This window comes from Desmodus rotundus, chromosome 2, assembly GCF_022682495.2.
Source record: "Desmodus rotundus isolate HL8 chromosome 2, HLdesRot8A.1, whole genome shotgun sequence".
Classification (NCBI taxonomy): domain Eukaryota; kingdom Metazoa; phylum Chordata; class Mammalia; order Chiroptera; family Phyllostomidae; genus Desmodus; species Desmodus rotundus.
This window is the reverse complement of record NC_071388.1, coordinates 7,533,883-7,561,208: the sequence shown is the minus strand read 5'-3', so window position 1 is coordinate 7,561,208 and position 27,326 is coordinate 7,533,883. Positions and strand designations below refer to the sequence as shown.

Below are 27,326 nucleotides of genomic sequence, written 5' to 3'. Positions count from 1 at the left end.
GCACTTCTGCTGTGTGTGTTTGTTGAGAGAGAAAGAAAGGATATACAGGGGTCCCTGTCTCTCCAAACTTATGAACGCATAGGTATCCCCCTTTGCCTCCCCTCCCCAGAGTAAGGCCCACCTGCTACACCCTCCCATTACTCTCTTGCCCCTCCCCCACCCATCAAAGACAGTTGCCTTTCAAAGGGAAATTTTAAAAAGCTTTAATGGAATTTGGGGGAAGCAACGAGAATCATCTTTGGCATGGCAGGCACATTAGGAAAGATGAAAATACTTCTATCAGCATCTTTAAACAGAAGAAAGAGCCCCAACGATGTGTGAGTTTCGCCTCTTCGAGACTAAAAGATACCCACAAGACTACCTCCGTTGGTACCGGCGCCGGTTGCTGGCCATCCCGCCCCGCACATCTGCATGGAGAAGACGTTGGGGATCTTTGCTTGTGTGACGAGGGAATCAAAGAATGTCTCCAGAGAGCTTGACGGCTGTAAGAGGATGAGAAGGGACAATGCTTCATGACTCACAGTCTACGTAGGGATGACCCAGTGCGGACACCACTTGATATTTAGTTTTTTCCTCGCTAAACAATGAGTCTTATGATGAAGTACCTTCAACAATAATTCAGAAACCTCCAACGGGACTTGCTACAACTTGGCATTATTCCTTTTGGTCCGGCTGGGCTGTAAGAATTAGAGCACTTCCGGAAACTACTGGGATGCTATCACATTGTTCATTACGACAGCCCCGGGCGGGCGCCGGCGTGGGAAGAGGTGGGAGTGGGCTCCCGAGGCAGGTGGTGGAGTCTGACTGCAGACATCTCGGAGTAAGGAGAGAACGGGGCCTCCTGGAGCGGGAGTTTGCATTGACCTCTTTCAGCTGCAGTTGCGTAAGAGGTGCTTGGCCCAGGGGACAGTTCAGCCCAGATCCCAGACCACGACACATGGCTTAGCTGGGCCAGCTGCCTGTGGAACTCTGGTGAGCAGGGCATCGCAGAAAAGGAACAACACTATCGTCCTCAAGTTGAAAAGCTGTATTATTTGCCATTGCCGTATTTGACCCTGTGCCTCCCTGACATGTAGCCACACATTCAGAGGATGCCCCCATTTCTCCAGGACTCAAAAGAAAGAGGGATGGTGTGGGGACAGCTCTGAGTTGGGGGTGGGCCAGGGGTGCTGGTGGGCATAAGGGAAGGTCATGGACTTGCGTTAGGATGTTGGCTTTGACAACCGGAAGGTACAAGAGTTAGTACACAAGTGTTGTCAGTTCTTGGGGAAAACTTAACTGCAGTAGCAGTAGTGGATGCTACAAGCACATTCAAACCACCCAGGGTTAACAGGAGGCACGGCACTTATTATCTACAACGTGATAAAATCGTTACCTATAATTCTGGAGGCAGGAAGAAGAGCGCCCCATTGTCTGAAAGATACAAATCTTCCCATTTGTTGAGTCCGTTTGTACTCTTTCCCACTCAGCCCCGGTGGATCTGGGAGAATTTGAATTACAATCTCTACGGGTAATCTTTGTCACGGCCTTTGTGTTTGGGTGACTCTTGAGTGGGTGGGGCCGGGTGCTGACCACTCTGGGGCTCCTCTTTCGTCTGTCTCTGGCCCGGAACTGAATCCTGGCTCCACCGCCTGCCAACCCCGTGACTCGCCCCTTTTGTTTCCTTATCTGTAAAATGGGGACCATATCAGGCTCCCAGAGCTATTCTGGGGCTTAAGTGGGTCGGCGCCACGTGAAGGGCTCAGCCCAGTGCCTGGCACACGGTGAGGGGTCTGCCCCTATTCCATCAAGTCATTCTTCAGTAGGACGGTGCCCAGGATCCCTGCACAGGTTTCAAAGCGCACCGTTTCCACGACCAGGAGACCCTGACTCAGAGGCGTGTGGTCAGACCCAGGTATCTGCCGTGGGAGAGAGCCCGTGGGGGGCTCTGACACACAAGTCTGGTGGGCGGCATCTGGGGAGTGCCACACACTATGGCCACCACCCCCTGCTCGCTCAGACTACTTCAGAAATGCCTCTGGGCCACGACCAGGACCGCCCTGCCCGCCCCGTGGCCAGCTCTGCTTTCTACACGCCTATGACTGTCTTCTGAATGCCCAGAACATGGAGTCACTTGTTGGTGATCTTGAAATTCCATAGATGAAAGATAAAAGGTCATGTGGGGAGTCGGGACAGGACCCCCCAAAGTCCCAAGTAGTTTGTTCCCGAGGGGAGATTTACATATGATTAATTCCAGATGCTTCCTCTACCATCTTCCAAATAACCAGCATAAAAACAGACATACCCACATCTTTCATTTTCAAAGTCACAGGACGATGACATGTTTTGTCCAAGGTCACATCGTCAGTGAAAACATTCTTAGGAATTGAGTTATTACTAGTTCTGAGTCTCACATTAAGCTCGGCCTATGGTATTGAGAAAAGAGGGGGCTCCAGGACCAGCCTGGGTCCTGTGGACAGAGCAGGACATGACACAGGGGCTCTGGTGGCCCTGGGCAAGGGGGAGACCCCTGGCCCTCAGTGTGCACGGTTTGAAAGTGGGGCTAACTCGGTCTTACGGAGTCTGCCTCCTGCGGGTGTCTGATGTTCTCCACCTCGGGAAGTCACAGGGCCAGGGACCCCCTGCTTGCCGCCCCCCCACCATCCCCTCCCCTCACCTGGCCTGCACCGTTTGCTAGGGAACTTGAGCTGGAACAAAAGTTCTTAGGAGGAGAAAACAAGCCTTCCCTTGGGGATCCTCGTGGACCAGTGGGGCTCTGTTGCCACCGGGCTGCTTCTCCTCCAAGCAGGCTTCTTTTTTGTTTCCCACTCAGCTCTGGCTCAACGCCTGACCCTGAGCAACAGGGTGTGGTACCCGATTACAGGCAGGAGGGGTGACCTCCTTCTGCTTTGCTGAGTGTCCTGCCCAGAGGCACCCCTGGCATCCAGCCTGCCTGCCTCTGGCCACCTTTCTCGGTGGAAATTCCCCAGGCTTTGGGGAGCCAGCCTCCCTCCTCACACCAGCATGGCTTCCCTTGGGTGGGCCCAGAAAAAATATCAGAGACCATTCACTTCTGCCTTTCCCTGTTTTGTGAAGGTTCCAATGCTGACGGAAGCCGGGCTCCAAACCGTTCCTCCTGGGCACGGTTCTCCTTCAAGCGGCCGGCGACCCCAGGCCAGGTTTTCCTGTTGTCCTGCTTTGGTGGCCAGTATCCCCTCAAGGGGGTCTGGAGCCACAGGGAGGCAGCCTGAGGCTCTCTCAGCCTGCTGGGGCCACCTCCCCCTCCAAGGTCCCAGTGTCTCCCGTGGGCTCCGTCTTCATGGAAATGCATGAATTGAATAAACCTGTTTTCTTTTAATCCTACGCTAATCAAAACTCCTAGACAAAACCACAATCAAAGTGATTCAGATTTTATTAGTGCAATATTTTTGAACTCTACAAGTAAAACAGATAAGAACAAAGACAAAAAAAGGAACGGCCCCAGTCTGTCTTGCAGTAAGGCTCAAAGAACCGTGCCACGTACCTTTAATCTTACAACGCTTTGAAGTCTATTCGTGGTGTGATCAGGGCCCTGCTTCAACCCCGTGATCCTAGCTGACCGCCTCCGACAGCCTGGACCCACGCGTCGGCCCCTCTGCTGAGGGGGTTTCAGAATCTCCTCGCGCCACTCGATTTACCGAGAACCCGGGACCCGTCTTACCTTGGCCAGGGCAGCGTAAGCCAGTCCGAGGATCCCATTCCACTTAATCCCAGGCAGAAAGAAATTGTCTGACTCGAAGATGGTGGCGATGTTGACGAGGAAAGAACTATTGAAGCCTTTTGGGATGGTGACAAGGTCCTCCCCAACCAGGCCAGTCCAGCTCCCTTGTGTGTATTTCACGGTGACCTCAAGGCCCTTGGGACGGTACGTGCTGGACCTGGAGGAAGAAGAGAAAGCATCGTGTTGGGTCTGGGGGTCCCTGTCTCAGGAGGTGGCCCAGCGACAGCTGTCCTAAACCCAGACTCAACAGGAAGCGATTCCTAACAGTGTTCCCACCGACAAAGCTACATGTCCCACCAAAGGTAATCACTACTGTTTGGGTGACAGTGCTTCTGTGTCCAGTGTAAGGAAACACTGGGGGCTAACATGAGGCCCCTACGTATAACACTTCTCTGTGCACCAGACAACCCGGAGGTCAGGTGCTTTACTTAACCGTGTTAGCCTGTGAAGGCACCACCGATCCCGGGCCCCTGCCTGGCCATCTGGCTATGTGGGGACACGGCATCACTGCTTTGTGACACAGGGAGGGGCTAGTAGCCTAGAACGAGGAGCCACCAGCGTGTGCCAGAAGTGGTCTAGGGTTCAGGTTCATACAAACAACCCGTGTGATGAATAAAGATGGAGCCATGCCCGCCAATGCCGTGGGCCTTCCTCTCAGGCCCCACACGGCCTCCTGGCCTCACGGCTCTCCTTCAAGGCTCTCCTCCGATGCCCCAAAGCTGATTAGACTCACAGCAAAGTGTGGGGGATGAGGTAGATGGCACGCTTTGACGCAAAGCACTGGGACGCCCTCTGCAGCCCCATGGGCATGGAGCCCTGAGGGTAGGAGTTACTCTAACACAGTCAGGGGGCCGGGAAGCAGAGACAGACAGCAGGCACGTGGACACAGGAAATTCCGGACAGTGAGGAGAGCTACCCTGGGAATAGCGCAGGGTGGGGGAGGGCAGGTTGGCTGTACATAGTGAGGAGCCCAAGGAAGATCTCTGGGCAAAAATCTGGGCATTGAAAGCACATTCCTGCAAGGAGAATGACCAGATTCCTAAGAGAAATGTTGCATCACCAAACAGATCACTCTGGAGCGTTCTGGTTGGTTTGCATTTTTCGTTTCACTCTGTTTAATAGCGAGTCTCTAAACAGTGAGGTTACCAAGGCTTTGTTTCAGCTACAGGAGCAAGTGCAGCCTTCTTGGGAATTCAGTCAGAAACGACAAGAACTTCTTTTTTGGTGCATCTGAGACGTTTTAAAATGATGGTCTTTAGCCCTGACTGGTGTGGCTCAGTGGACTGAGTGCTGGCTTGTGAACCAAAAGGTTGCCTGTTCGATTCCCAGTCAGGGCACATGCCTGGGTTGTGGGCCAGGTTCCCAGTTGGGGGCGTGCGAGAGGCAACCGATAGATATATCTCTGGCACATCAATGTTTCTCTCCCTCCCCCTCTTTCTAAAAATAAACAAATAAAATCTTTTAGAAAAACGACAACCTTTAATTCAGTAAATTGAACTTCTGAGAATCTGATCTTTAGCAAATGCCCAGGAAGCAGACAGAGGTTTATGTACAAAGACAGACAGTCATTATGTTTTATTGATCACAGCAAACAGTTAGAAACCACCTCCATGCCCAGCGAAAAGGAAATTGTTTAGTAAATTATCGTATATCCATATGATTAAATATTACACAGCACTAAAAAACAGTATTTACTAAGAGATTTTCAATGACGTAAAAAAATTAACGTAACGAAGTATCTATGTGGCAGAATCTTCTTCAAGACCATGATTTACACTCAGATGTCAGCAGAGGCTACCCCTGCACTGCATGGTGAGCTTTCCGGGGCGGAAATGCTCCCTCTAGTGGTTAGGCCCTTCCACATTTTCTGCATATACAACTTTTTTAATTAGGGGGGAAATTATTTTTAAAATGTCCGGCAGACAAATTTTGGAGAATTTTTATTCATTCTGACTTCATAATGAAATATAAAATGTGAAAATGTGAGCTTTAATATTTACTGTGGTAGCTCACACACCTTAGAGGGAGAGCAGCATGGAGTGAACGTTTTGGGGGCACACCTCCAGATAAGGGCTGGCACAGATGGATGTGAGAGTGGGCGGGCCCTGGGACCCTCCAGAAATGACACAGGTAATGCACAGAGTCTGCTCACGGAGAGGTGGGCCCCCGAGGAGTGGTGAGATGACCAGCTGTAGTGCCAGCGGAGATTCCAGTGTGCTTGGCAGACAGCCAGAGCTGCACTTATTTATGCTGAATAGTAACACAAATAATAAACTATTCAGTCCCTTTTGACAATTTGGGGTCATTGCTCAAGTTCAAAAATACACTATTGCTAGCAGAAGATGCTGATTATTTTGAAATGCTTAGAGAATGCAATCTAGCACAGGGCCCACACCCTTTTTCTGTAAAGAGCCAGAGAATAAAAGTTTCAGCTTTTGTGGGTCACGTGACTTCCGTTACAACTGTTACCACCCTTCAGCTCTGCAAGGATAATGAGTAAGCAGCCTCGCAGGTAAGCCAATGTGCTTGGCTGTGTTCCAATAAAACTTTATTTACAAAACAGACAGCAGGTCTGATGTAGACTGTGGGTCCTCATTTGCCAACTCTTGATCTTGAAGACTAGTTATCCCCTCAAACAGCAGAAAGTACCATGACTTTCTTTTGAGAAGTTGTTTTACTGTTACTGTATCCGGGCTACCAAACACATCAGAGTCTGCTAGTGTTAACGAGAAGAGACTGAACACCTATGGAGCACGTCTAATACAGCTTCTGACCGGGTTGCTATTCCCCTCTTGGGGGGAACATTCAGGATATTTGGGTGCCATTTGCTGAGAGACGACAGGCAGCTGGAGTTACGTGGCTCAGGTCCGACTGCCGGTCCCACCACGTGTGAGCTCAGACTGCGGGCCAAGCTATTTAACCTCCCTCGCCTCCGTTTCCTCAACTGAAGAATGGGACTAATGTAGTGCCATTAACCTCGCGGGGTTACTTCCGAGGATTAAAAGAGTGAATATCGCAAAGCATTTAGAACAAACCCCTGGAACACAGCAGGCACGCAACAAAAGTAGCTGCTGTTATTACAATGACCTAATCACTTGCTACCTTTATCCAATGTATGAACTAGTGAAAAGTGTAAGTTTTTTTCCCTAGAAAATGCTTCTCTAGTGTTACTCTTACTGAATATCAAAAACTGCCTCATTTTGAATTCTAACTGTCCCCACGGAAAGGGGAAAGTGTATGGGAGAAGACTTGGTTAAGGTGGCTGGGGAGGTGGAGGGAGGTAGAGGAGCTTTGCGGGTTTGTTTCCTTCTTTCTTTCTTTTTTTATCCTCATCTGAGGACATGCTCATTGATTTTAGAGTGGGGGAGGGAGAGAGAGGGGTAGGGAGAGAGAGGGAGAGAGACACCAATCAGTTGCCTCTAACATGTGCCCCGACTGGGGACTGAACCCACAAAGTAGGCATGTGCCCTGACTGGGAATCGAACCTGCGATCTTCCAGTTTACAGGATGCTGCTCCAACCTACTGAGCCACACCAGCCAGGGCACCTTGCAGGTTTTTAAAAGGTAGAGTTGTGGTGTTCCGGACCAGCACTGCCCAAGAGACACTGCTGTAAGAAACAGACTGTACTGACGGCATCCAATACGGCAGTCACAGGTGGCTACTGAGCACTTACGATGTGATGACAGTTTGACTGAAACACCAAACACTCATTTAACATTAAATTAAATAGCCGCATGTGGCTAATGGCTACCCTTGAGGAAAGCACAGTGCTAGCTAATGGGAGAAAAGTAGCCCTATATTCGTATTCCCCGGGATCCTCAAACTACACCACACAGAGCAAAAGCCCCAGGGATGAACTGCAAGCAGCTCTCAGGTTCATTAACACACAGTCTCCAGCACTAAGTTAAAAAACAAGCATGTTCCTCCCTCTCCACGTTCTAACCCACTACTCTTGGCATTGAAAGGCCTTGGCTCTCGATTACCCTGCACATTAATTAACCAAACCAAGAGAGAGCCCAGATTGGCTTCTCCTTTGCAGCATCCGTTCTGTGTGCTTAGAAACAGCAATCAATCAAGGATGTGAGGAGCCAGGAAAAAGTCCACTCACAGCAGTAAAATCACTTTGGAGCAAATTCAGGAGACATTCTCCCTCTCCTAAGAGAGTCCAGGAAATGCGGGATTGGAAAGTGAAATCAACTGATTTGAGGAGAAAAGAGTCCAGCACATTTCATTTTCATAAAATAACAGGACTGTTTTCAGAGAACGTGGAGAAGGCACAAGGGCAGAGCTCGGGAGCTGAGCCTTCGGGTCAGCCCTGCTTCTCCTAAGTCACTCCCGTACCCCCCACCGCCCAGGGGAGGCCCTGAGACCTCTGCCGACACTTTCCTGGGTGAGTCTGCACATTTTAGAGGGTTACCTTCAGGGTGGTTGGTCTGACCCGGGGACCAGATACCCTTGGGACTCTTCCATAGTTCTGGAAGTGACTGGAATGGTGGGTCCCGATGGCCCAGGGGCTCTTGGTCAGCCTGGTCAACCTGGTGGTTCCTCAACGTTCTCCACCACAGCAAAGGCTGCTGGGGTCCCATATGATGAGTCCCCCCCACCCAGACACCCAAACACCGGCACGCTTGAGCAGTTAGCTAAAGGATCAGACAAGAATGGCTGTCATTGTCACCTGGGCAGAAGAGGCCCAGGTCAGCCTCTCTAAGGAGGTCACCAGGTACTTCTAGCATATTCTAATTCCATTGACAGGCGTCAGTGGAGGAAAAGGAATTGCTCCCTCACCGTGGCTGCTGTGTGGGCTTCACCCCAGGTGGGCATGGGAGGAGAGATTTCAGTAGAAATGTACTTAATTTCCCGAATAGATTAGTAGGTCAGAGGGATGAGTATACTGACTCTGATCGAGCCAACTGGCTGGAGGCTGTTTGATTGGCTAAAAAAGAAGCACATCTTTCAAAACACCCTGTTTTCTTCCTGCTACATGGTAACTCACTGAACACTCACCACCATGAAAAGCGGGCTTCTGATGGGAACAGGCACCGAAATGACCAATGGTAGCCTGACGTCTCATTCCACAAATCAAAGAGATCTTGTCAAAGAACCCCAGGCCAGATCTCCAATTACTGGGGAAATGTTTCAGGAGGCCCTAAACTCTAACCCCCAAGTCTGGGGGACTTGAATCAGAGGCTGAAAAAACCCAACCAGAACCCTTATTATAACTACGGGAGATCAGAGAGACAAGCAAACACAGGAACATCACAGCTCAGAGCGGCCTCTCAGAGCAGACCTTTGTGAAAACTGGGAAAAGCAGAGAGAACATTCTCTTAGCTTCCATCAAGTGCCACGGTGGAAAGTGTACCGTAGCCAACTCCAAAGTTACCCAAATGCATCAGACAAATGAATCAAAGGTAATTTACACAGAGAATGAATTATGTGCATAGTTCGCAGCTTTGCAATAATAAATCTGTGTTAATACACGTCTATGAAAGCAAGGGAAAACCCAGGACAGGAGAGGAGAGAAGGCAATGTGCACCTCAGCATGGGGCAGGGACGCAGCCAGTGGCACAGAACCTGCCTGCAGGTCGGAGACGTGCTGCCCCAAGCTGGCTGAGCTAAGAAGAAACCCCGCAGCCCTGTTGAAGAATGGTTCTCTTTACAAGAGAGGCAGCATCAGGGACAGAAGCCAAATGAGAACCATGTTCTCCAGATCTGAAGGAAATCTCAGCAATACTCGCAGAGGAGGATGTCTGGCCGAGGTCTGGGTGACGGGGCACCAATGGGCTGAAACTGACAAGGCAGTTGTGGGGGGAACCGTTGCCGAGGTTCTTTGCTGATCTGGAGAATCACGTCGTGAACCCACTGTTCTGGGTGCCTGAGTCTATCTCAGTCCGCTTTTTATCAGTGTGCCCCGGCGCTTCCTGCCTGGGGTGGGGTCACAGGGCCCCCTACGTCGCGTGTCTCTGGCAGTTGAACCAGAGTGTTCACGTACTGAGGTGCTGATCCCCTCTCTACAAATGACCTCCTTTTACTCTCCCCTATATTACATCAGGACAATCAGAATTATGTATGTAGGTTAAGTTACATTACGCTTGCCCTTCATTTCAGGGCATCGTGAAGAAACTCCTTGTAGAAACTACCGGCAGCACAAAGGGGCTTTCCAATCAGCTCAGGCCCCGGCGCAGACAGCCTCATACTCTCGCCCAGTGCCCCTGTCCCTGCCCGAGCTGCCTCCACTTTAGGACCAGAACGGCCCACTAAGCATGGAAGGGTTGCGTGCGCCCTGCAGCTTGGGTGCAGCTACAAAGTTGCGGTCCCACTTGCATTTTCCTAAAGCAAATCTTGGGAGATGTACAGAGACCATTAGAATTCCCTACGGATCCCCCCGGAATGAACACACACACACACACGTCACACACACACACTACATGTCACACACAACCACACACATGTGTATACACACATACTACATGTCACACACAACCATGCACACACACACACAGATACACCACACACAACCACAAACATGTGCACACACTACATACATGCCACAAATGTGTATACACACATACACCACACATTATACATGCAACCACACACACATGTGCATACGCGTACACTATACACACACTCACAAACATGTACACAGACACACAGCTTCCTTAAAATGAAACAGACTTTTGGCTGTTTTGCTCCCGGGTACTTGGAAGTATTGGTTAGGTGCCCCCAAACCTGGCCCGCAGATCCATCACTCACCTCTCCGTGTCAAAGTAGGAGTCTATGTAAGAATGTGGGGCGCCAGCCACAGCGAAGTTGCTGCTCCCAGTGTCAACGAGAATCTGCAGCTTTTATTTTTAAGGGGAAAAGAGAGACACTGTCAGGTTACTTGAATAAGGCCATGCTCTTGAATGATTCTTTTAAAAACTAAGTCCCAATAACTTATTACTTGGAAAAACATCAATTAGAAAAAAAATTTTAAAAGCTGTTACAAAATTGAGATCTGAGCACAGTGCATTGGGAAGCTTGCAGCAGGGAGGGGACACCGTTTTGCCCCCGATACACAGCAAGCCTTACAGAAAACAAACTCCATGAAATAACCGCAGTTTCCCTTTAAAGCCACCGCTGCAAACCAGGCAGAACCCTCTCTCCCCCTGGGCTGCTGTCCAGGCCTGTCACCTGCCTGGGCTCCCCAACTCCTGCCTTTCCAATCTCATTTGGAAACCCTGATCCAACGGGGCCTCCCCTCACTTCCGCTGCACGGCACCTGGGGACACCTGCCATGGGTGTCAGTCACTCTTTAGTTTTAATGAGGTATAATTTACATGTAATAAAAATGCGAGATCTTAGATCTTCCACTGGTGAGTTTAGACGTGCCTGTGTACCCAAACCAAGCTATTCTTTCCAAAAGGTCCCTTTATGCCCCTTCCCCGTCGATCCCTCCTGTTCGGCAGTTCCCACCCCTTCCTACTTCACATTCTGTTTTAATCTTGTCATTTAGGATTTTTATGGAGACCTCATCCCTGGGCATAATTGATCAAATCTTTGTCTACTGGTGATCGATTCCTCCAGCCCCTCTCTGCCCCCGGGAGGCGAGGCTGAAGGTCCTCTAATCCCAGGGTAGGTTTCCAAAGCCAGCTCGTACAGTACCCAGGGTGTGGCTGAAAGGGCCTTGTTGTGAATAACAAAAGTCCTTTGTCACTGCAATCACTGGGGAGTGTCCAAGGGTTCCTGGACCTCTGCCAGGAACTGGGCCAAACACAGAAGGTCCAGCATAAATAACACCCATTTTTATTACAAAATCATAAGCATGTAATTCAGTAATGTAGCAATATCACACTCAAGCACACCATGTGACATTTGTGGTGCAATGTTCCAATTGAAACTCTAAATTATTACCCTACCAACCACACTCAAGCAGGCCTTACTGCTGCCCGACCCCATACATTCCTTCCTATAAACTGCAGTATCAGACGTGGTCCATGGGAAAACAGCAAGCGCCCCAACCATATCCACCATCCGAACCAAGTCCAAATGCAACCTGTCAAGCACCAAGGCCACGGTCCTAACAGCAGGCACCTGGTCCAGGCGGACGGAAGCTAACAGATGTAGCTCACAGGGCCCTACCACAGAATTCCTTCCTGAGCCCTGACTGGTGCGGCTCAGTGGGCTGGGCGTCCTCCCACAAAGCGAAAGGTCACCGGTGGGATTCCAGGTCAAGGCACGTGCCTGTGTTGTGGGGTTTGGTCCCCGGTTGGGGTGCATGTAGGAGGCAAGAGATCAATATTTCTCTCTCACATCAATGTTCCTCTCCATCTCTTTCTCTTTTTCTCCTCCCACTAAAATATTAATTAATTATTAAAAAAAATTCCTTCCTGAGGCAAATCAGAGAATTCCAGCTTTTCAGAGAAGAGCGTGCAGCTGATAGTGAAGACACAGGGAGCCTCCTGGAGAAGGCGCAATGACCAGCACCCTTTCCCAGTCATTACAAGTCACAGATATAAACAGAGGACAGACTCCTGGGCCCGCACCTCTCTGAGCTCGTGCTCCATGAGGTAAGATTCCCATTGGTACAATGGTTTCCTGGGTCTCGCTGGCCACCACACAGCCAGCAGGCCGGCAGGACGCTGTGCCAAGACCCGGGCACCCGGAGGCCCGGGTTCCCAGGCTGGCATTCCGCATCCCCACCCCAAACTCCTGAGCAACTGGGCATGGTCAACATACACAAGACTATTGTCCTTGGCATAATGGCTCCAGTGACGGGGAACTGTCTCGGACAGTTTCACTCTTCTTTCCTGAGTGTGGAATTCTACCCACAGCCTCTGCATCGTACCAGAACCGAGTCCCTTCCCACACCACGCTGCTCGCCGGCCCCTCTTGACAGAAGCAGGGCCCACAAAGGCAGAGGAAGCTGCCCCAAGCACAGGATGCGCCGCTTCACACAGACAGCTAATCGCCCAGACATTCTGCACAGACTTCCGAGCTAGTGCAGCAGGAGCCGGCCTTCAAGAAAACTCAGGTCAGAGTCACAGCTAGGCAAAGCGGTCACCACCTCGCTTGTTCCTAGAGGAGACAGACCACCCCGGTAAACGAGGCAGCCACAACGTCTGGCAAGGGACGGACATGCAGGGAGCAGTAAGTGCTCCGGCCTGGGCCGCAAGGCAAGTTTCTGAGCGGCAAACCAGCCAACACCTTTTTTCGGCTTGATGACGCAGCCAACAGACATTTCTCAGGTGGATTTCTCCCCAGGGCTGTGATTCCCTCGTTGCAAGTAGTCTCAACTGAAAAGGAAAAAATAACAATAATGCCACTTGCCCTATAACGTTGCAGGATCCACTGTAAAATGGCGGAACACAGAGGCTCAGGGTGCAGGTCCCTCCTGGACACCTGACCCCAGTCCACAGGCCAGCAACGTCACCTGCTGCTTCTATTATCCCGGGAATTCCCCAAGTCACTTCCTGCCTCCTGGGTTCGGGGGCACACAGGTGGAAATCTCCCCCCAAACTACGCGCCATTCAGCCTGCGAGAGACACTGAACACACACACAGAGCCTCGAATTCCTGGAATGTTTGTGCTCTCAAAGCTCCGCTGACAATGACTCAGAAGAGCTGCAGGAAGATACTATCTGTGCTGCAGGAAGATGCTATCTGTGCTCCGCAGGGAGGAATGCAGAAATGCATTGTTTTTTAAAAGTGTGTGGAGTGACAGGGAGAAGGCCTTCAAAATTAAACTTTTAACAGGGCAAGCAGCAGAGATGGGGGGAGGTGCAGTCCAGCAGGGAAGAACTGAAGTGTCCCTGGGCCTCCCCCTAAAACCTGCCTGAGCTCCAAGTGGCAGGACGCAGGCAGGTTCCGAACTACGTGCAGGAGTTGACCGAGCAAGGTTTTGGTGCACTGCGTCCAAAACGGCAAACACGCTGCCTCCCGCTCCTGCCTTCCCCCCTCCCGGCCAAGCATCACCAGGGCCTCTCCCCTCTCAGGTCTCTTCTCCCCACGGCCTGCCGAGATGGAGCTTCGGCCTCACCGTCCAGTGCCAGCCAAGGCCACCAGCGACCTCAGTGCACTAACCCTGCCATCACCCCCTGCAGCCTTCTAGCTCCACTGGCCACTACCGACCAGCCCCTCCTTGAAGCTTCAAAAGCACCACCTTCCTGGTGTCCCCGTACGGCCCTCCCTTCTCAGTCTCTGCGGCCAAGGTCTCCCTCCTCTAGCTGTGCTTTGGAAACACCTTACATATGGCTTCTGAGAATTCTCCATCCTCAGCCCCTGCTGCATCATTGTCATTCTAGAATCCAGCTGCCTTCTCCAGATTATGTCCCCAGCACGGGGCACCCTCCATGACAGCAAGGCTTGTGTATGGTTCATCAGTTCCTCTCTAGTACCATGGACAGTGCCCAGGGCTTAGTAGGTGCTCAGTAAACAGTTATCGAATAATTGAAGGAGACTGGGGGACGGAGAGACTTCCACCGAGTGGAGACTAAGTAGCAGAAATGCATGTTCTGAGAAAAAGGAACATGTTGATACATTTATGACAAGTCTGCATTGTGCACCTACTGATTATACACAGAATATTAAGAGGGCGGAAGATTTTAAACTGTCTGTTCTCGAAGACAAGAAAGATGTATGAAAATTCTATTTCCACCCCCCCCCCCAAACAAAACCTTTCTTCTTTGGCAGTATTCTCCACTCCCAGCAGCCCTACCCAAACTTGCTTAATAAGATTGTACGAAGTAAGCACAAAACAAGAATGACCATTACGCACACGCCACATGTGGGTGGGAGCTGAACATGTTTCGAAGGTGATCAGGGGTGATTTTTCTCCCATGGTGAGAGTGCTGACTTCACGTCAACAGACCTCTTCACTCTGCCGAGCTGTGACATACACGCGGGGCGTGGGGCAAGTGCCCCTCCACCACTCGCGGGTCTGGGCAGCTCCTTCTCCTGTTTCTCTGCTCCCTCATCTAGGAAGGGGGTGCTCGGCCACGCTCACAGGCCCTGGTGAGGAGTGAACACAGTCACGGGGGTTAACTGCAGGCTCTCGGGCCAGTGAGTGGGAAATGCCAGTGTTCAGTACACGCCCAGTTCTCAGCAGGAGACAGGAGGACTGAGGTCAGTTATCAGTAGCCGTGGGGACAGACTCCGCACCTTCCCAAAGAGCCTCTGCCCCAGGGCTGGTTCCAGAGGGATTTGAGTCCAACAGCTTCTTTAGGAAGATTCCTTTTGGAACACTCTTGGGGACAGTTAGTACCTTATCGCCACGCCTTGCTCTGCCCAGACAAAGCTCATTCACTTTTAAACTGAAACATATTGTGGGGCTTTATTTTTCTCATTTTGTTCTAATGCATTTTGTCACCCCTGGTGACATCTTTTATTGCCTTCAAATTTCTTCGCTCGATCTTTCCTCTCAGTGAGCTCCTCCTACATGTTTGAAGACAAAGTCCTCTTTCCTTGTCTCTTTCTGATGGTCCCCAGAGCGAGGACAAGAGGGACCCACTAATTACTGTTCCTAAGACGGGGAGGAAGAGTATGTGAGGTGGTCAAACCTGCAGAAAAGCTGAAAGAAGCCGGAGAGAATTCACCAGGCCAAATTCACAATACATTTGTGCAAACAATTTATTCAGATTTTTTTAGAACTGGTTAGGATGGACTACCCTCATTAATGTCCCACCTGCTCTATAAAATAAACACACACCACCTCTTAAACATCTAAGGATAACCAAAGTTAGAAGTGAGAAGATAGCAGAGGCTGAGGGTGCCCACCATGGGCCCTGGCAGCTTTTCCTAGCTGCAGGAGCAACCTCTCCACCGTCCAGCATCCGGGGCAGGCCCAGAGTGAAGGTCACAGAGTGAAGGTCACAGAGTGAAGGTCATAGAGTGAACGGTGCTGGGAGCGACCTCAACCCCAAATACACAGCAGCTGATGGACTGTGACCTCTGTTTCTTCGCTCCTCCAGTGGACAGCTTAGAGTGTGCCCCACCACCCCCTAGAAGTCCCCCCAGCAGGACTGAGCCCAGCGCCCACTGCTCCTCGGGACCCGTCCTTTCTGCCTTCCCCTCCATGAATGCCTCATGTAGAGAGACGAGGGGAGGCCGAGCCGTGCAGACTTTGCCTTATGCAGCCCAGAGCCCAAATATCTGCTAACTCAGACCCCGAACAAACGAACACAGAGCGGTCAGAAAAGCTAAGATCTTCCCAGGGAGAAGCACCATCCACCACACCCCGGGCTCCCACTGGCTGAGCTGGCACAGAGGCTGCATGCCTCCACTGTCCCTTCTCGGCCTTCTGTTGATGCATCGGGCAGTAACTGCGCAGAAAGCCAGTTGCTAATTGCTGCGATGAGGTAAAACGTTGCTTTAAAGGAAAGAACTGCGTGATACATCTAGTTACTGATGAGCAGCCCACGATTTCTCAGATATCACTGTCTCTTTTGCAGCAGGTTAATAGGAAAATTAGCAGATAATTTAAATAATGACTCATTTAACACAACGATTCCTAATTACATTAGCGGCCCATCTGCTGGAGGCTGCCGGCAAGAGAACCCACAGCAGCGTCCTTTCCGGCCCGGCCACACGGGCTGTTTGCCCACAGTTATTACCCGTGATTGTCGGTGCCGATCTTGTTAATCAGGTTCTTTCAGCGCTTCAATTCTAGAAATGAATCTCATTTACTTAAACACATCTTGTTGAAGAAAGCAAAAATAATTGCCACGCGCCACTTCTCTACAATCTAAAATTAAGGTTGTTGTTATAAAGAAGGGGGAAAATCGTTTCCAAAGGGCTCCACTTAACACAACCAGATGTTGGAGAACTTCGCTGAGAGGAGCTTGATGGTGCCATTTATTCAGGCTCTGCGTGTGTGTGTGAGCATGTGTGCCCATGCACGCCTGTGCTTCCACTATTGCACCACGGGCCCTCCTAGGAAAACACAAGTCAAGAACCATGCAGATTCCTTGGCTCCTTCTGAAAAATCCCCAACCTGCCAAATGCGTGGTGGGGAGGGGCCCAGGCTCAGCTGCCTGGTTCCAGCCACGGTGACTGTTTTCCAGGGAACGCTCAGGGCTGGGTAGGTTGAGGCGGGCGCAGGAGGTTGAGGCTGAGACAGCAGGATCTGGAGTGTGAGAGGGTTGGTGTAGGGTCCCTGTTTGAAGAGCCAAAAAGTCGTCCCTAGATCAGAATCCTTCTGGACATGGGAGCTGCCACACCCTCTGCAGCTGAAACCTGTCCCTGGGTGGTGGGGCATCTACTGGGGGGGAGAGGTGCTCCCGATGTTTTGCAGCCTTTCAAAGCACCCGTCCCTGTTAGGAAGAGTAGAAAGGGAAAGGGGGTGAGATTTTATCAGGCACCCACAGCCTTAAACGTGCTGGCAAGGACTGCCCGTTCCTAGGATGCTGGCATTTTCGTTTTCCACCTAGGGTCCCAGGATGCACCTTGCACTGTCTCTAAGGCAGAATAGCATGAAAACTACCAGCTTAGGGCCCTTGACACCTGGACCCGAGCCCTGGCTCAGCCTCCTGTGGGCTGAGGAGCCTCAGGTAAGTTGCACACCCTCTCTGAGCCTCAGTGTAAGGCAGGGTGTGGCAGAGGGGCACATGGGGTGAGTGCGATGCAGCCAGACGAGCGCCCGGCGCACTCGGTGACATCATTTCTCTGAGAGGGCGGAGTGACTTTGTCTCTCCTCTGGTGGCAGGGCTGACTTCCCCCATCACAGGGCCCACACGACCTGCATCCTGTTCCCACCAGGCCCCCCCCCCCCCCCCCCCCCCGCATGGCGTCTCTGCATGGAGGTTAGTGCATGCGCAGACCTGAGGTGGCGTGTGCAAGCCGCACACTTGGGAGGCCGAGCTCAGCAGTCCTTCCTGGTGTGCAGCAGCTGCGGCCGAGATGGACATGACCACCTGCTGAAGCATGGGGAGGGGGGGACAGAGCCCGCACTCAGCTGGAATCCCAGGGTCCGCGATCCTGTTTTTGTTCTGCCTGCCTTTTCTTCCCCACTCTGTCCCCTGGGTGCCCAAGCTCCCCCATTCCCTTTCCCTCTGCCTCCAACTCCACGAATCCATGTGTCTTGTCTCTTCTACTTCTGGAATCTTCTTGAAGCTGCTCATGTTCCTCTGTCCCCCTTGCTACTCCAGAGGTCACCCCAGCGGCTTCGTGTTGTGAGCTCTGAGCAGTGCTGGGCATACAGTAAGTGCTCAATAAGGGCCGTTGAATGAAGGAATGGCGCCCAAACATCACTGAGGCCATCCTAGCCCGAGAGACTGAAGTCCAGTTAGTTTGAGCTCTGTGGCCTGGGTTTCTCAGGTTCCATTGCCCTCCCCAGGGTTCTGGTGAGTCCAGGAGTCTTCCAGTCCCAGAGCATGCTGGGCGCTGAGGACATTTTTTAACAGGAGAGTAGCAATAGCATTACAGCATCCTTGGGAGAGAGAGAAGACCGTCCTCTAAACCCGCCGCCCCCGTGAAGCTGTCTGTGGATTTCCCGCTCAGTCTCCTGCTGACCTGTGAGAGCTGACTCCTACCTGGTTCCACTTCCTATTCTGAGGCTCCCGCTATCCTTTTAGGCAGCTGAGACTCGGAGATGACATCCGCATGCAAGTCCCAGGGCTGTGATCACACACCCAGGGCTGGCCCTGGGCCAGGGGCCAGCAGGTCCAGGGCCAGAACTGGGCACTGATTCCCCACTGGGCTCAGAGCTCATGGAGCACCCAGGGTCCCACCGGTGGGAGGCATCCGTTTGCCGTTGTTTCTGCATGTGGTGGCTTTATCTTCAGAGATCACAACATCCAGTGCCTGGTTCTCTGCCTCTCAGACGCAGAAGCCAAGCAGGAACTCAGAGGGGAACTGCCCTGAGCAGCCTCATGCCAGCCGAGCTTCTGGAAGTCAGAGCAGGAAGCCAGAAAGTGCTTGTTTGTTTGTAGAGGATATTCGGTGACAGAAGTCTGGGTGCTTCCATGCTCTCAGCCAGTCCTTCTCTCTCTGTAGGCAAAATTGGGAGGGGTCTGGGGGGGGCAGAGAAGAGCACAGGGGCCCCCTTTCTGTGGAGGATGTCATGGCGCCCGGATGTCCCTGCCTGGGCTGAGGGCGTTTCCCTCAGCCTCCGAGGTCACACAACGTACCTGCTGGCAGGACTCCAACACACTGGCTGAGGAATGAAGGCGGAGATTTAAGAGTCTTGCGAGAGAGTCACAAGGCTGAACCTTATTCACAGACGCTGGTAAGAATAATGACCCCTCTTCCCACGTTCACACCGAACCGCTGCTCAGAAAGCCCCGAGTACAAAGGACAAAAGCAGGTCTGTCCCCATATTTTGGTGATTATGGGGGAAAGGGAACAGGCAGGGAAACCTCTATTAGAGTGCAAGCTAGTCTTCTCTTCCCTGGAGAGACAACTAAAACCACTCCCTAACACCCTTCCTGCCTTTTCAGGGGTTTCAGATGTCATTTTAACTAAAAATCAGCTCTTTTCTGCACATGTTCCAAAGGAGTTTAAACAGATTATCATCAAAAGTTCAATGTCTTCACTCTCAGGATATTTCTGGAGGTTCACTAAATGGTCCCTCCTGCTTACAAGTTGCCAATGGCAATTGAAAAGCCATTTCGGCCCCGGCTGGGTGGCTAAGTTGGTGGGAGCATCATCCCATACATCCAAAAGGTCATGGGTTCGATCCCCAGTCGGGGTGTGTGCAGGAGGCAACTGACTGAGGTTTCTCTCTCCCTTCCCCTCTCTCTCAAATCAGCAATAATACTAACAAATTCTCCAGTGAGGATTTAAAAAAAAAGAAGGAAAAACTATTTCAGATATGAATTTTCTTTTAAAAAAACAAGGGATTACCCCTAGTTCCCAACACTAAGATATTGTCAGTTTTGGGTAAATGTTTAAAAATAAAATGGAAAGAGAAAGTGCAGCCACAGGCAGGATTGCCGAGTCACTATTGCTGTAGGATGGTGAGGCCTCACTGTCACTCGGGGCGCTAAGATGCCTTTCTTTACGTGTGGTAAAGCACACGTAACGTGAAGTTTGCCAGCTGACCCCTTTTCGAGTGTGCGGTTGAGCGGTGTCAAGTGCACCGACACTGTTGTGCAGCCACCACCACCACCCAGAACTCCATTTACCTGGCAGAACCAAAACTGTCCCCGTTAAACAAGCCCCCCGCCCCTCTCCCCCAGCGCCCGGCCCCTTCCAGGCTCCTTTCTGACTCCATGAACTTGGCTATTCTCTGTACCTAATAAGTGACTGGCTTTTTTTACTGCACGCGACGTCCGCAAGGCTCATCCACACTCTCTAGCAGGTGTCAGAGGGTCCTCTGCCCTCTAAGGCTGAATGTTAACACATTGTCCGTGTAGGCTGCGTTTTAAAAGTCCATCAGGGGACGCGTGGGCTGCCCCCACCTTCTGGCTGTTACTGTAATGCTGCTTGACCACAGGTGCACAAGGATCTCTTTGAAAGCCTGTTTCACGTCTTCTGGGAGGACTTTTTTTCAACAAATATTTAGTGAGCAGTTACCACATGCTTGGACCATGGGGACCAAGAAGGTACAGTGTCCCTTACGGAACTGACCACCTAACATTCAGACAAGAGACCGGCTTTCTCTTTATGATGATTTTCAGTCTGTTGAATCGACTAAAGGATTGGTGAGGAATAAAGCGCAGGGAGCTGGAGCGGACTCATTTAAGGTTTAGCTACTGACTTAAAAGTTTCCTGTCTCAGCCCTTTCCCCTGCCACTTAATACACTTAAAAAATAATGCCCTGGGTTTATTATATTTGTCAAGGTAGTATCACCAGTTTTAATACCATGTACAACAAGAATCAGGAAAGCAAATTTCCAATAGGGTGACGGACAGCCAATCACACACTCCGTTACTCTGAGGGGTGCCTACAGATGAACACGGAGTGACTGGGCAGTATTTAAAACTCACCCAGCAAGGGGCCTGCTCCGCCAGCCTCTCCGAGCCCGTTCTACGAAAATACACGTACGATATGATCATTAAGTGCTTTGAAAGCAGAAAATGTGACTTTAGCCCTCAGTGTCACAAAGGGACCAGCACCTTCTAGCTAAGTGATGTCTGTACTTGAGTGTGTGAATGGTAATGACCCGTAATTCGAGATCCCTCAGGTGTTCGGCTCAGTGGGGGATGCTGTGACCCGGCATTTCCGCTGACACCTTCTTCACATCTGAAACATTATCCCAGCTCACACTCTCGGTGCCTGCTGCTCTGGTTGGCCCACACTGCGACTTGGAACCCCAAAAGCCCACTGCTTCCCAGTTTGCTGCCCTGCACTAACTTCAGGCCAGCCACTTACGAAACTGGCTATTTGTATGTGGTTTGCAAAAGGCTTTGCTATTTTTTCCTTGTTAAATCCACAAGGGAAGGAGAAAGTATTTTAATAGGTCTAGAGTGATCAAAGACATCATCCTCTGCTAAAGAAATTTTTTAAAGCCCTTCCAAGTAAATTCCTTTCAGGAACAACCTTAAATCTCCATCGATCTCCCATTTTTATGGTGTCCAGATATTCTGAAAGAATGTTAACTCAGAGGAGAAATAACATATAACACTCCTCTTTTGCTTCTATGCCAGCTACACACAGATGTGTTCCTCATTAGGGTCTAGAAGAGGCACACAGAAATCTTCCAGAGCACTCTAGAGAGGAGAAACTAAGGAGGCTAGGCAAAAGAAGAAAAAGAAAAAGCGCAACATATTAACCTTGGCAAAGTCTTCCTGCCCCTTCCCCATCATGGTATCTTCTCAGGGTCCATTTAATGTCACTATCCAGCCTCATTTCAGCTTCCAACCATCCACTGATCAAACACCTTATTACCAAGTTCCATACAAGTCAACTAAACATCATTCAGGTCACGACATGCACAGCGAACACCGGATTATAGTCACACTTGCCCTTGAGTGCAAAGACCTGTGAAAATAATTCTTAGTAAAAATTGTATTATATGATTTCACAATTCCCTAAAACATTAAAAACAGTATAAAAGCCAACACAGGACAGAGGTGGGGTTTGCACTTGAGGCAGATGGATGTTTTTCAGCATCCAATACACCTGCCCTATCCAATCAGAGCCTCTAACTGGTAGCATCCAACTGAACGAAGTTTTAAAACAATCAAGTTATAGTTTTAATTACTGACAATGATCCTAAAAAAATGCTGGGTTTGCTAGTTGGGAAAATATTGATTACTCTTTGAAACTGCCCAGATTAACTCAAATGGCCTTGTCCACGGCCAACACAGATATCAGCACACAAGTGCCTGAACTCTGATTTTTAGGAAAGGTCTCCCAGCCTTGCTACCGTGTTATGCCCTGTTTGCACACCTGTGATGCCCCTCAGTTCTGGGGCACAGTGGAGATGTGAGTGGGCTGCCCAATTTGAAATGTCCTCTCCCCGGAGGGACGCCGGGCTTGGAGATCAATGAAGTGCTGAGACGGGGATGAGACGCTACGAGCTGCAGCAGAAAGCCCCGTGCTCTTAAGTGGCAGGTTTTGTACAAAACATTTCAATCCATTTTGTTCCAAGAGCTCAGAAGGGCAGGCAGCAAGATGGTCCTGGCCCCCGGAGGACCGGCTCAAAAAGAAGCCATAGTTTTCTGGGTCGCCGGGATGTCACGATTTTGCCCCAAGTAGATGTGTCTTGATTTGTGAAAAACAAACTTAACGCTAGGAAGCACGCTTCCCTTCGCCCTGCCTTCAGTGCGGTAAGAGTGGGTGCACAGTGGGTGTCGGTGGGTTTCCGTTACAGTAACATCCATTTGTTGAAGAACAAAAGACTTAATAAGACAAATAGTTTCTATGATCCAGAAAATAGGCCAGGGGGAATATGATAGCATAGAGGCGATTCTATCCAGACAGCCCCCACCCTCATTCCCGCCAACCTCAAGTGATCTGGCCAGGCCCCACAGAATGGCAGGGGTGGGGGACCTGGGCCCCCGCACCCGGAACCAGAGTGAGGGCGGAGGCAGAGCTGGAAGGGCCGTGTGCATTAGGTTCCCCTCAGGGGCTGGGACGTCTGAGTATTAATTTGTGTGGCCGCCGTGACAAAACACCAGACTGGAGAGGCTCCAACAACAGAAACTCCTCTCTGCACAGCTCTGAGAGCTGAGGTCCGAGGTGCCAGCAGGGCTGAGTTCTCCTGCCGCCCCTCGCCTTGGCTTGCAGATGCCTTCCCTCTTCCTGCCTCTCCCCGTGGTGGTCCCTCCGTGAACACACATGCCTGGTGCCTCTCTCTCTCTGTCTCGGCCTCTTCTTATAAGGTCACCACTCAGATAGGAATAGGGACCGCCCTGACAGCCTCATTATAACTTAATGGCCCTAACAAGGCCTTCCCCTCAATGCAGGCACATTAAGGTTCTGGTGTGGGGAACTCAACATGTGATTTGGGGGGGACACAATTCCCCCCATGGCAGGAGGTGGGCCAGCACACGCAGGGACGAGGCTGAGACCCTGCACAGCACCTGGTTTCAGTCCCACTCCATGGCTCTGTGAACACTGAGGAGACGGCGGCAAGCAGATTCGACTGTGACCTTGGCCCCTTCTTCAGCTCAGTATATTCACTACAAACCCACTAAGGTATAAACTGTGGCCTGAGTTAAAAAGTTTGGTCGGAATCGTGAACTAAACAAAGTTTTGATCTCATTGTCATTATCACCAGCCATGCTAGGCAGAGCCCAGCAGGAGAGAGATTCTACCCCGGGCTCATGGGAGGGGTGGTGGAGGGCTACCTGTGGGGTATGGACAGGGCTCGGAGGGGCACAGGCTAGGGCACTCAGAGCCCCACAGCAGCCCCGGCACTCTCCCATCCCGGCTGGAAGGGGCAGGTTGGGAGCCAGAGGTGGTAAGGGACCTGCTGTCAGCAGCTGCTGCTGTGGAGGAAAATGCAGCCATGTTCAAACTGGAAGGGAAGGTGCTTGGGCTTCTCTCTTGTCCTAATGGGCCTGATCCAAAGCCAGGAGTAAAGGGAGCTGAGTGGGACCGTTCCTGGGAACTGGCCACACTGACGGGACAGAAGGGCCCATTGAGTCCCCTGGGTGTGCCATTTTCATCCAGCACCAGACCCGATGTCTCCTGCTAGGCCCTGGGCAGGGTCGTGCTGCCACCCACAGAGGGGTTCCTAGCACCTCCTCCAGGCCAATCTCCTCCTCCTCCCCGATCTGGCTCCCAGTGGAAGAAGGTGGGGAGGAGGGAGAGGCATGGCCACAGGAAGGCAGAGGGGCTGAGCAGGCTCAGGCAGCCAACCCGCCTCCCACGAACGCAGGTGGGAAGAAATGAGCAGATGCCAAGCTGCACCTTGACTTCTGAGATTGATCCTGTACAAAAGTGGGTGGTGCTAAAACTCAAGGGGGTGAAATTCATACCTGCTAATTGGGGAGAGGGGTAATTAGATCAAGCTTTCAATGGCTCCCTTCTATTCTGGGACTGCTCTGCTAGAGGACCTTATTAAAGAAGGTGGCCAGTGTACTCTCCAGAAGGCCAAGGGCCAGGGACAGACCAGCACACGGGCAAAGGAACGGCTGTTTGCTGAGCATCTGTGCTGACCCAAGAACTGCCTTGAGTACCCGCACACGTTGGCTCTGTTCAGCCACGGGCCGCTTCCCTTGAACCAAACCAGGCCACCCTTCCCACAAAGGCTCCTGAATTCTCACGGAACAATGACTGAAAGTTTTGGGGTTAAATATGCCATCAGGAAAAAATATTTCTCAGCACTGAACCCTATCTACGAGCATTTACTTCTATACCTCACGCGCTAGCAGGCAGCTTGCGCGCTGGTTTGGAGCACTCGGTCGGGGACCAGCCCACCGTCTCAAACCCTGGCTCTGCCCTCGTGAGTGGCATTGCCTCAGCAATGGAACCGTCCGAGCCTCAGTTTCCTCAGCTGTAAAATGGGGATAGTGGATGGTAATCCCTCATCTTCCCTAACGCCCATCAGTAGCTCTAGCAAATTAACCAGAAAGTACTACTTGCCTCTAGGCTTTTTTTTTTTTTTTTTTAAAGGACTGGAATGGTTTGGAAGACTTTTACACAGGTTGTAAATTCTGTTTCCAGATTAAAGGTTCAAAGTGGTTTTTGGTGTGTGTGTGTGTGTGTGTGTGTTTGCAGGAAGCAAACTGCTATCATCTTTGGTGGTAGAAAAATCAAAGAATAATGGAAATATTCAGACATATCTTCAAAAGACTCTCTCCATAGCTGGATTTTCTTCTGAAAAGCAGCGTTTAACTCAGTGTTAAAATACCACCTCAGAGGGACACATTTTAAATGTGTTTATTTTTTTCAACACCTCCTAAGTAGCATGCCCCTGCCAGCCAGTTGTGATTGCCTGTAAGTGCCAGCCACTCTGGGCCGCAGCTTTCTGGGCAAGGAAAGCCCGGAACTCATCTTTAGAGGTCTTCCTTTTTAACCCAAACCAGACCGATGAAGTGCTGAAGTCTGCAAACGGACACCCCAGGCTGCAAGCAAAGGGACACGGGAGGGAAGAGAGGTCGTGCTCGCTGACCTGCACGATGCCCCCATCTTTGGAGACCTTTGTCTGGGACAGATTCTCAAGCAGGGTGCCTATGCGAGTATGTCCGCTTTCTTAGATGAGTAGACACGTCATCCACTCTCTTCTCCATCAGCTTTCCCCACCTGGAGTTCTCCAGAGTCCTCATTCATTCCAGTCGCACCGCGTTGGGTGGCCTATGTCTGTCACGGTGCCAGTCGGTGACTTTTTGACGAGTGCTCGGGTTGTTACAATCCGAGTTATTGCTATTATAGTACAAGTAGTGTTACAATGAACAGGCTTGTGAATTGCTCTTCATATTTTTTCCCAATGTAACTTTTGTGCAAGCTCCCAGAAGTGGATTTCTGAGTCCAAGGATAAATGCATATGGAAATTGGCCCGATATCTCCAAAATTCCCTCTGCAGGGTTTGCATGATGAGATAGCATTTTAATAGCCCTTTCCCTTGCCACACAGCTGCCTTTAGACAAGCTCTGCAAATTGTTCTTCTCCATCCTTGAGTGAAATCTTCGGCAAAGCTTATAAGTTTTCTGATAGCTTTGTGGTAATACCTTTATTTTTAGGTATTATAAGTCTAGTCCTAGCTAACATCAGCACTGCGATCTGGAATCCAATATCATGGGCTTGTCTTGGGTTCAGAGACCTCCCGGAGGGAAGGGGAGGCGTGGCGGAACTCATTTCCACGTCCCCATGTTGCTTATGACAATGTCTCTGATTCCTCCAGGATGGAAGGAGGAGTAAAGGGAGGGACATTCTTATTGGACGTCATGGTTGGCATGTTCTGGGTGTGGCTGGTGCCTGCAGACTCAGCCTTTCTTTTGTGGGGCATGCGTTGGGTTCCTCAGAGCCACTGCCTCCCCTGCCCTGTACCTACCAGGTGTGACCCCACCTGCGACTTCCAGATGTGGGCAAAACCCCTGCTGGCCAGTTGGCCGCTTATGCTCCCTCCCTAGTCTCTAGCACCTGACAGGCGAATCCCAAGGACAGCAAAGGTTTTCTGTATGCAGGTAGTGAGGAAGGCAGGCTTTGGCAACTTGGGGACTGCCTCAGCTACTCAATTCTGACATTGTCGCGGGGAAGCAGTCACAGACAATGTGAAGACAAATCAGCATGCCCGTGTTCCAATAAACCTCTATTGGAATCTGCCTGATTTTTACCAAATCAGGCAGATTTAGTTTGCCGACACCCAATCTAGCCCATACAGACCCCCTCTGGTGGTCTTCTCATGTGGGGCTCCTTTTGTGGTGACCGAAGTTTAGCCCCCTCGGACAGGGTCCACGTCTTGCCCACTGGAAACAGTGTCTTGCCAACAACAGTGACAAAGAAAATAATAAAAGAGTTTAGACTTGTCTTCTTTTCTGGAGATTTCCAGGAGAAGAAAAGAATGGCAAATTGCCTTCAACATTTTAAAAATCATCTCTTTTTCCCCTCTCTAAAAGTTATGACGGTGCATCATTTGGAATATTTTGGGCTGGAAGTAAACAGGAAAGTACAGATTTAGAGTGGATCAAACAAGGAGAGGCTCGTTTTTTCCCTAGAAGTCTCTAGGGCTTGCTGGTGTTAGATCAACGTCTCAGGGAAAGTCAGTGTCAGGTCCCTGCCCTCTCCCTTGACCTCTCACTCAAGGTCAGAAGCTGCTGTCCCTGTTGAAGGCCTTGCGTTTTTATCAAAGGCAGGAAGGAGGAGAAATGATCATTTCAGCCACATCTGGCACTTTTATCAGGAAAACAGAAGCTTTCCCTGAAATCTCCCTGGAGACTCCCCCCTTTCGGTGCACGTCCCCAGCTGAGTCCTTTGTCGCAAATGAGGCTGCAGCGACAGCTTCGGCCTGGAGAGAACTTCCTGTTGGGAAGGTGAGTAGGTTTGATTAGCCAACTGAAAACACCTGCCCCAGGTCAGGTGACAGAATCGTCCTTGCCACGTTTCAAAAACTACAGTCGGACATAAATGATGAAAACAAACTCTATCTAGGGGTGTCCGACTGGTGGCCCACGGGCCGCATGCAGCCCAGGATGGCTGTGACTGTGGCCCAACACAAAGTCACACATTTACTTAAAACATTAGGAGATTTTTGTGTGTGTGTGTGATTACAATGTATTT

The 27,326-nt window shown here is 50.8% G+C and overlaps 1 protein-coding gene across 1 annotated transcript in view; it reads right to left on the bottom strand.

The window, feature by feature from the left end:
- Positions 1 to 27,326, bottom strand: part of BACE2 (beta-secretase 2) — a 72,702-nt gene that overhangs the window by 34,042 nt on the left and 11,334 nt on the right. Inside the window, exons 2-4 of the mRNA XM_053917302.2 lie at positions 10,494 to 10,582; positions 3,680 to 3,896; positions 354 to 482 (exon numbers count right to left, since the gene is read on the bottom strand). Of these exons, the coding sequence (XP_053773277.1) occupies positions 354 to 482; positions 3,680 to 3,896; positions 10,494 to 10,582 (435 nt within the window). The remainder of the gene's footprint in view (positions 1 to 353; positions 483 to 3,679; positions 3,897 to 10,493; positions 10,583 to 27,326) is intronic.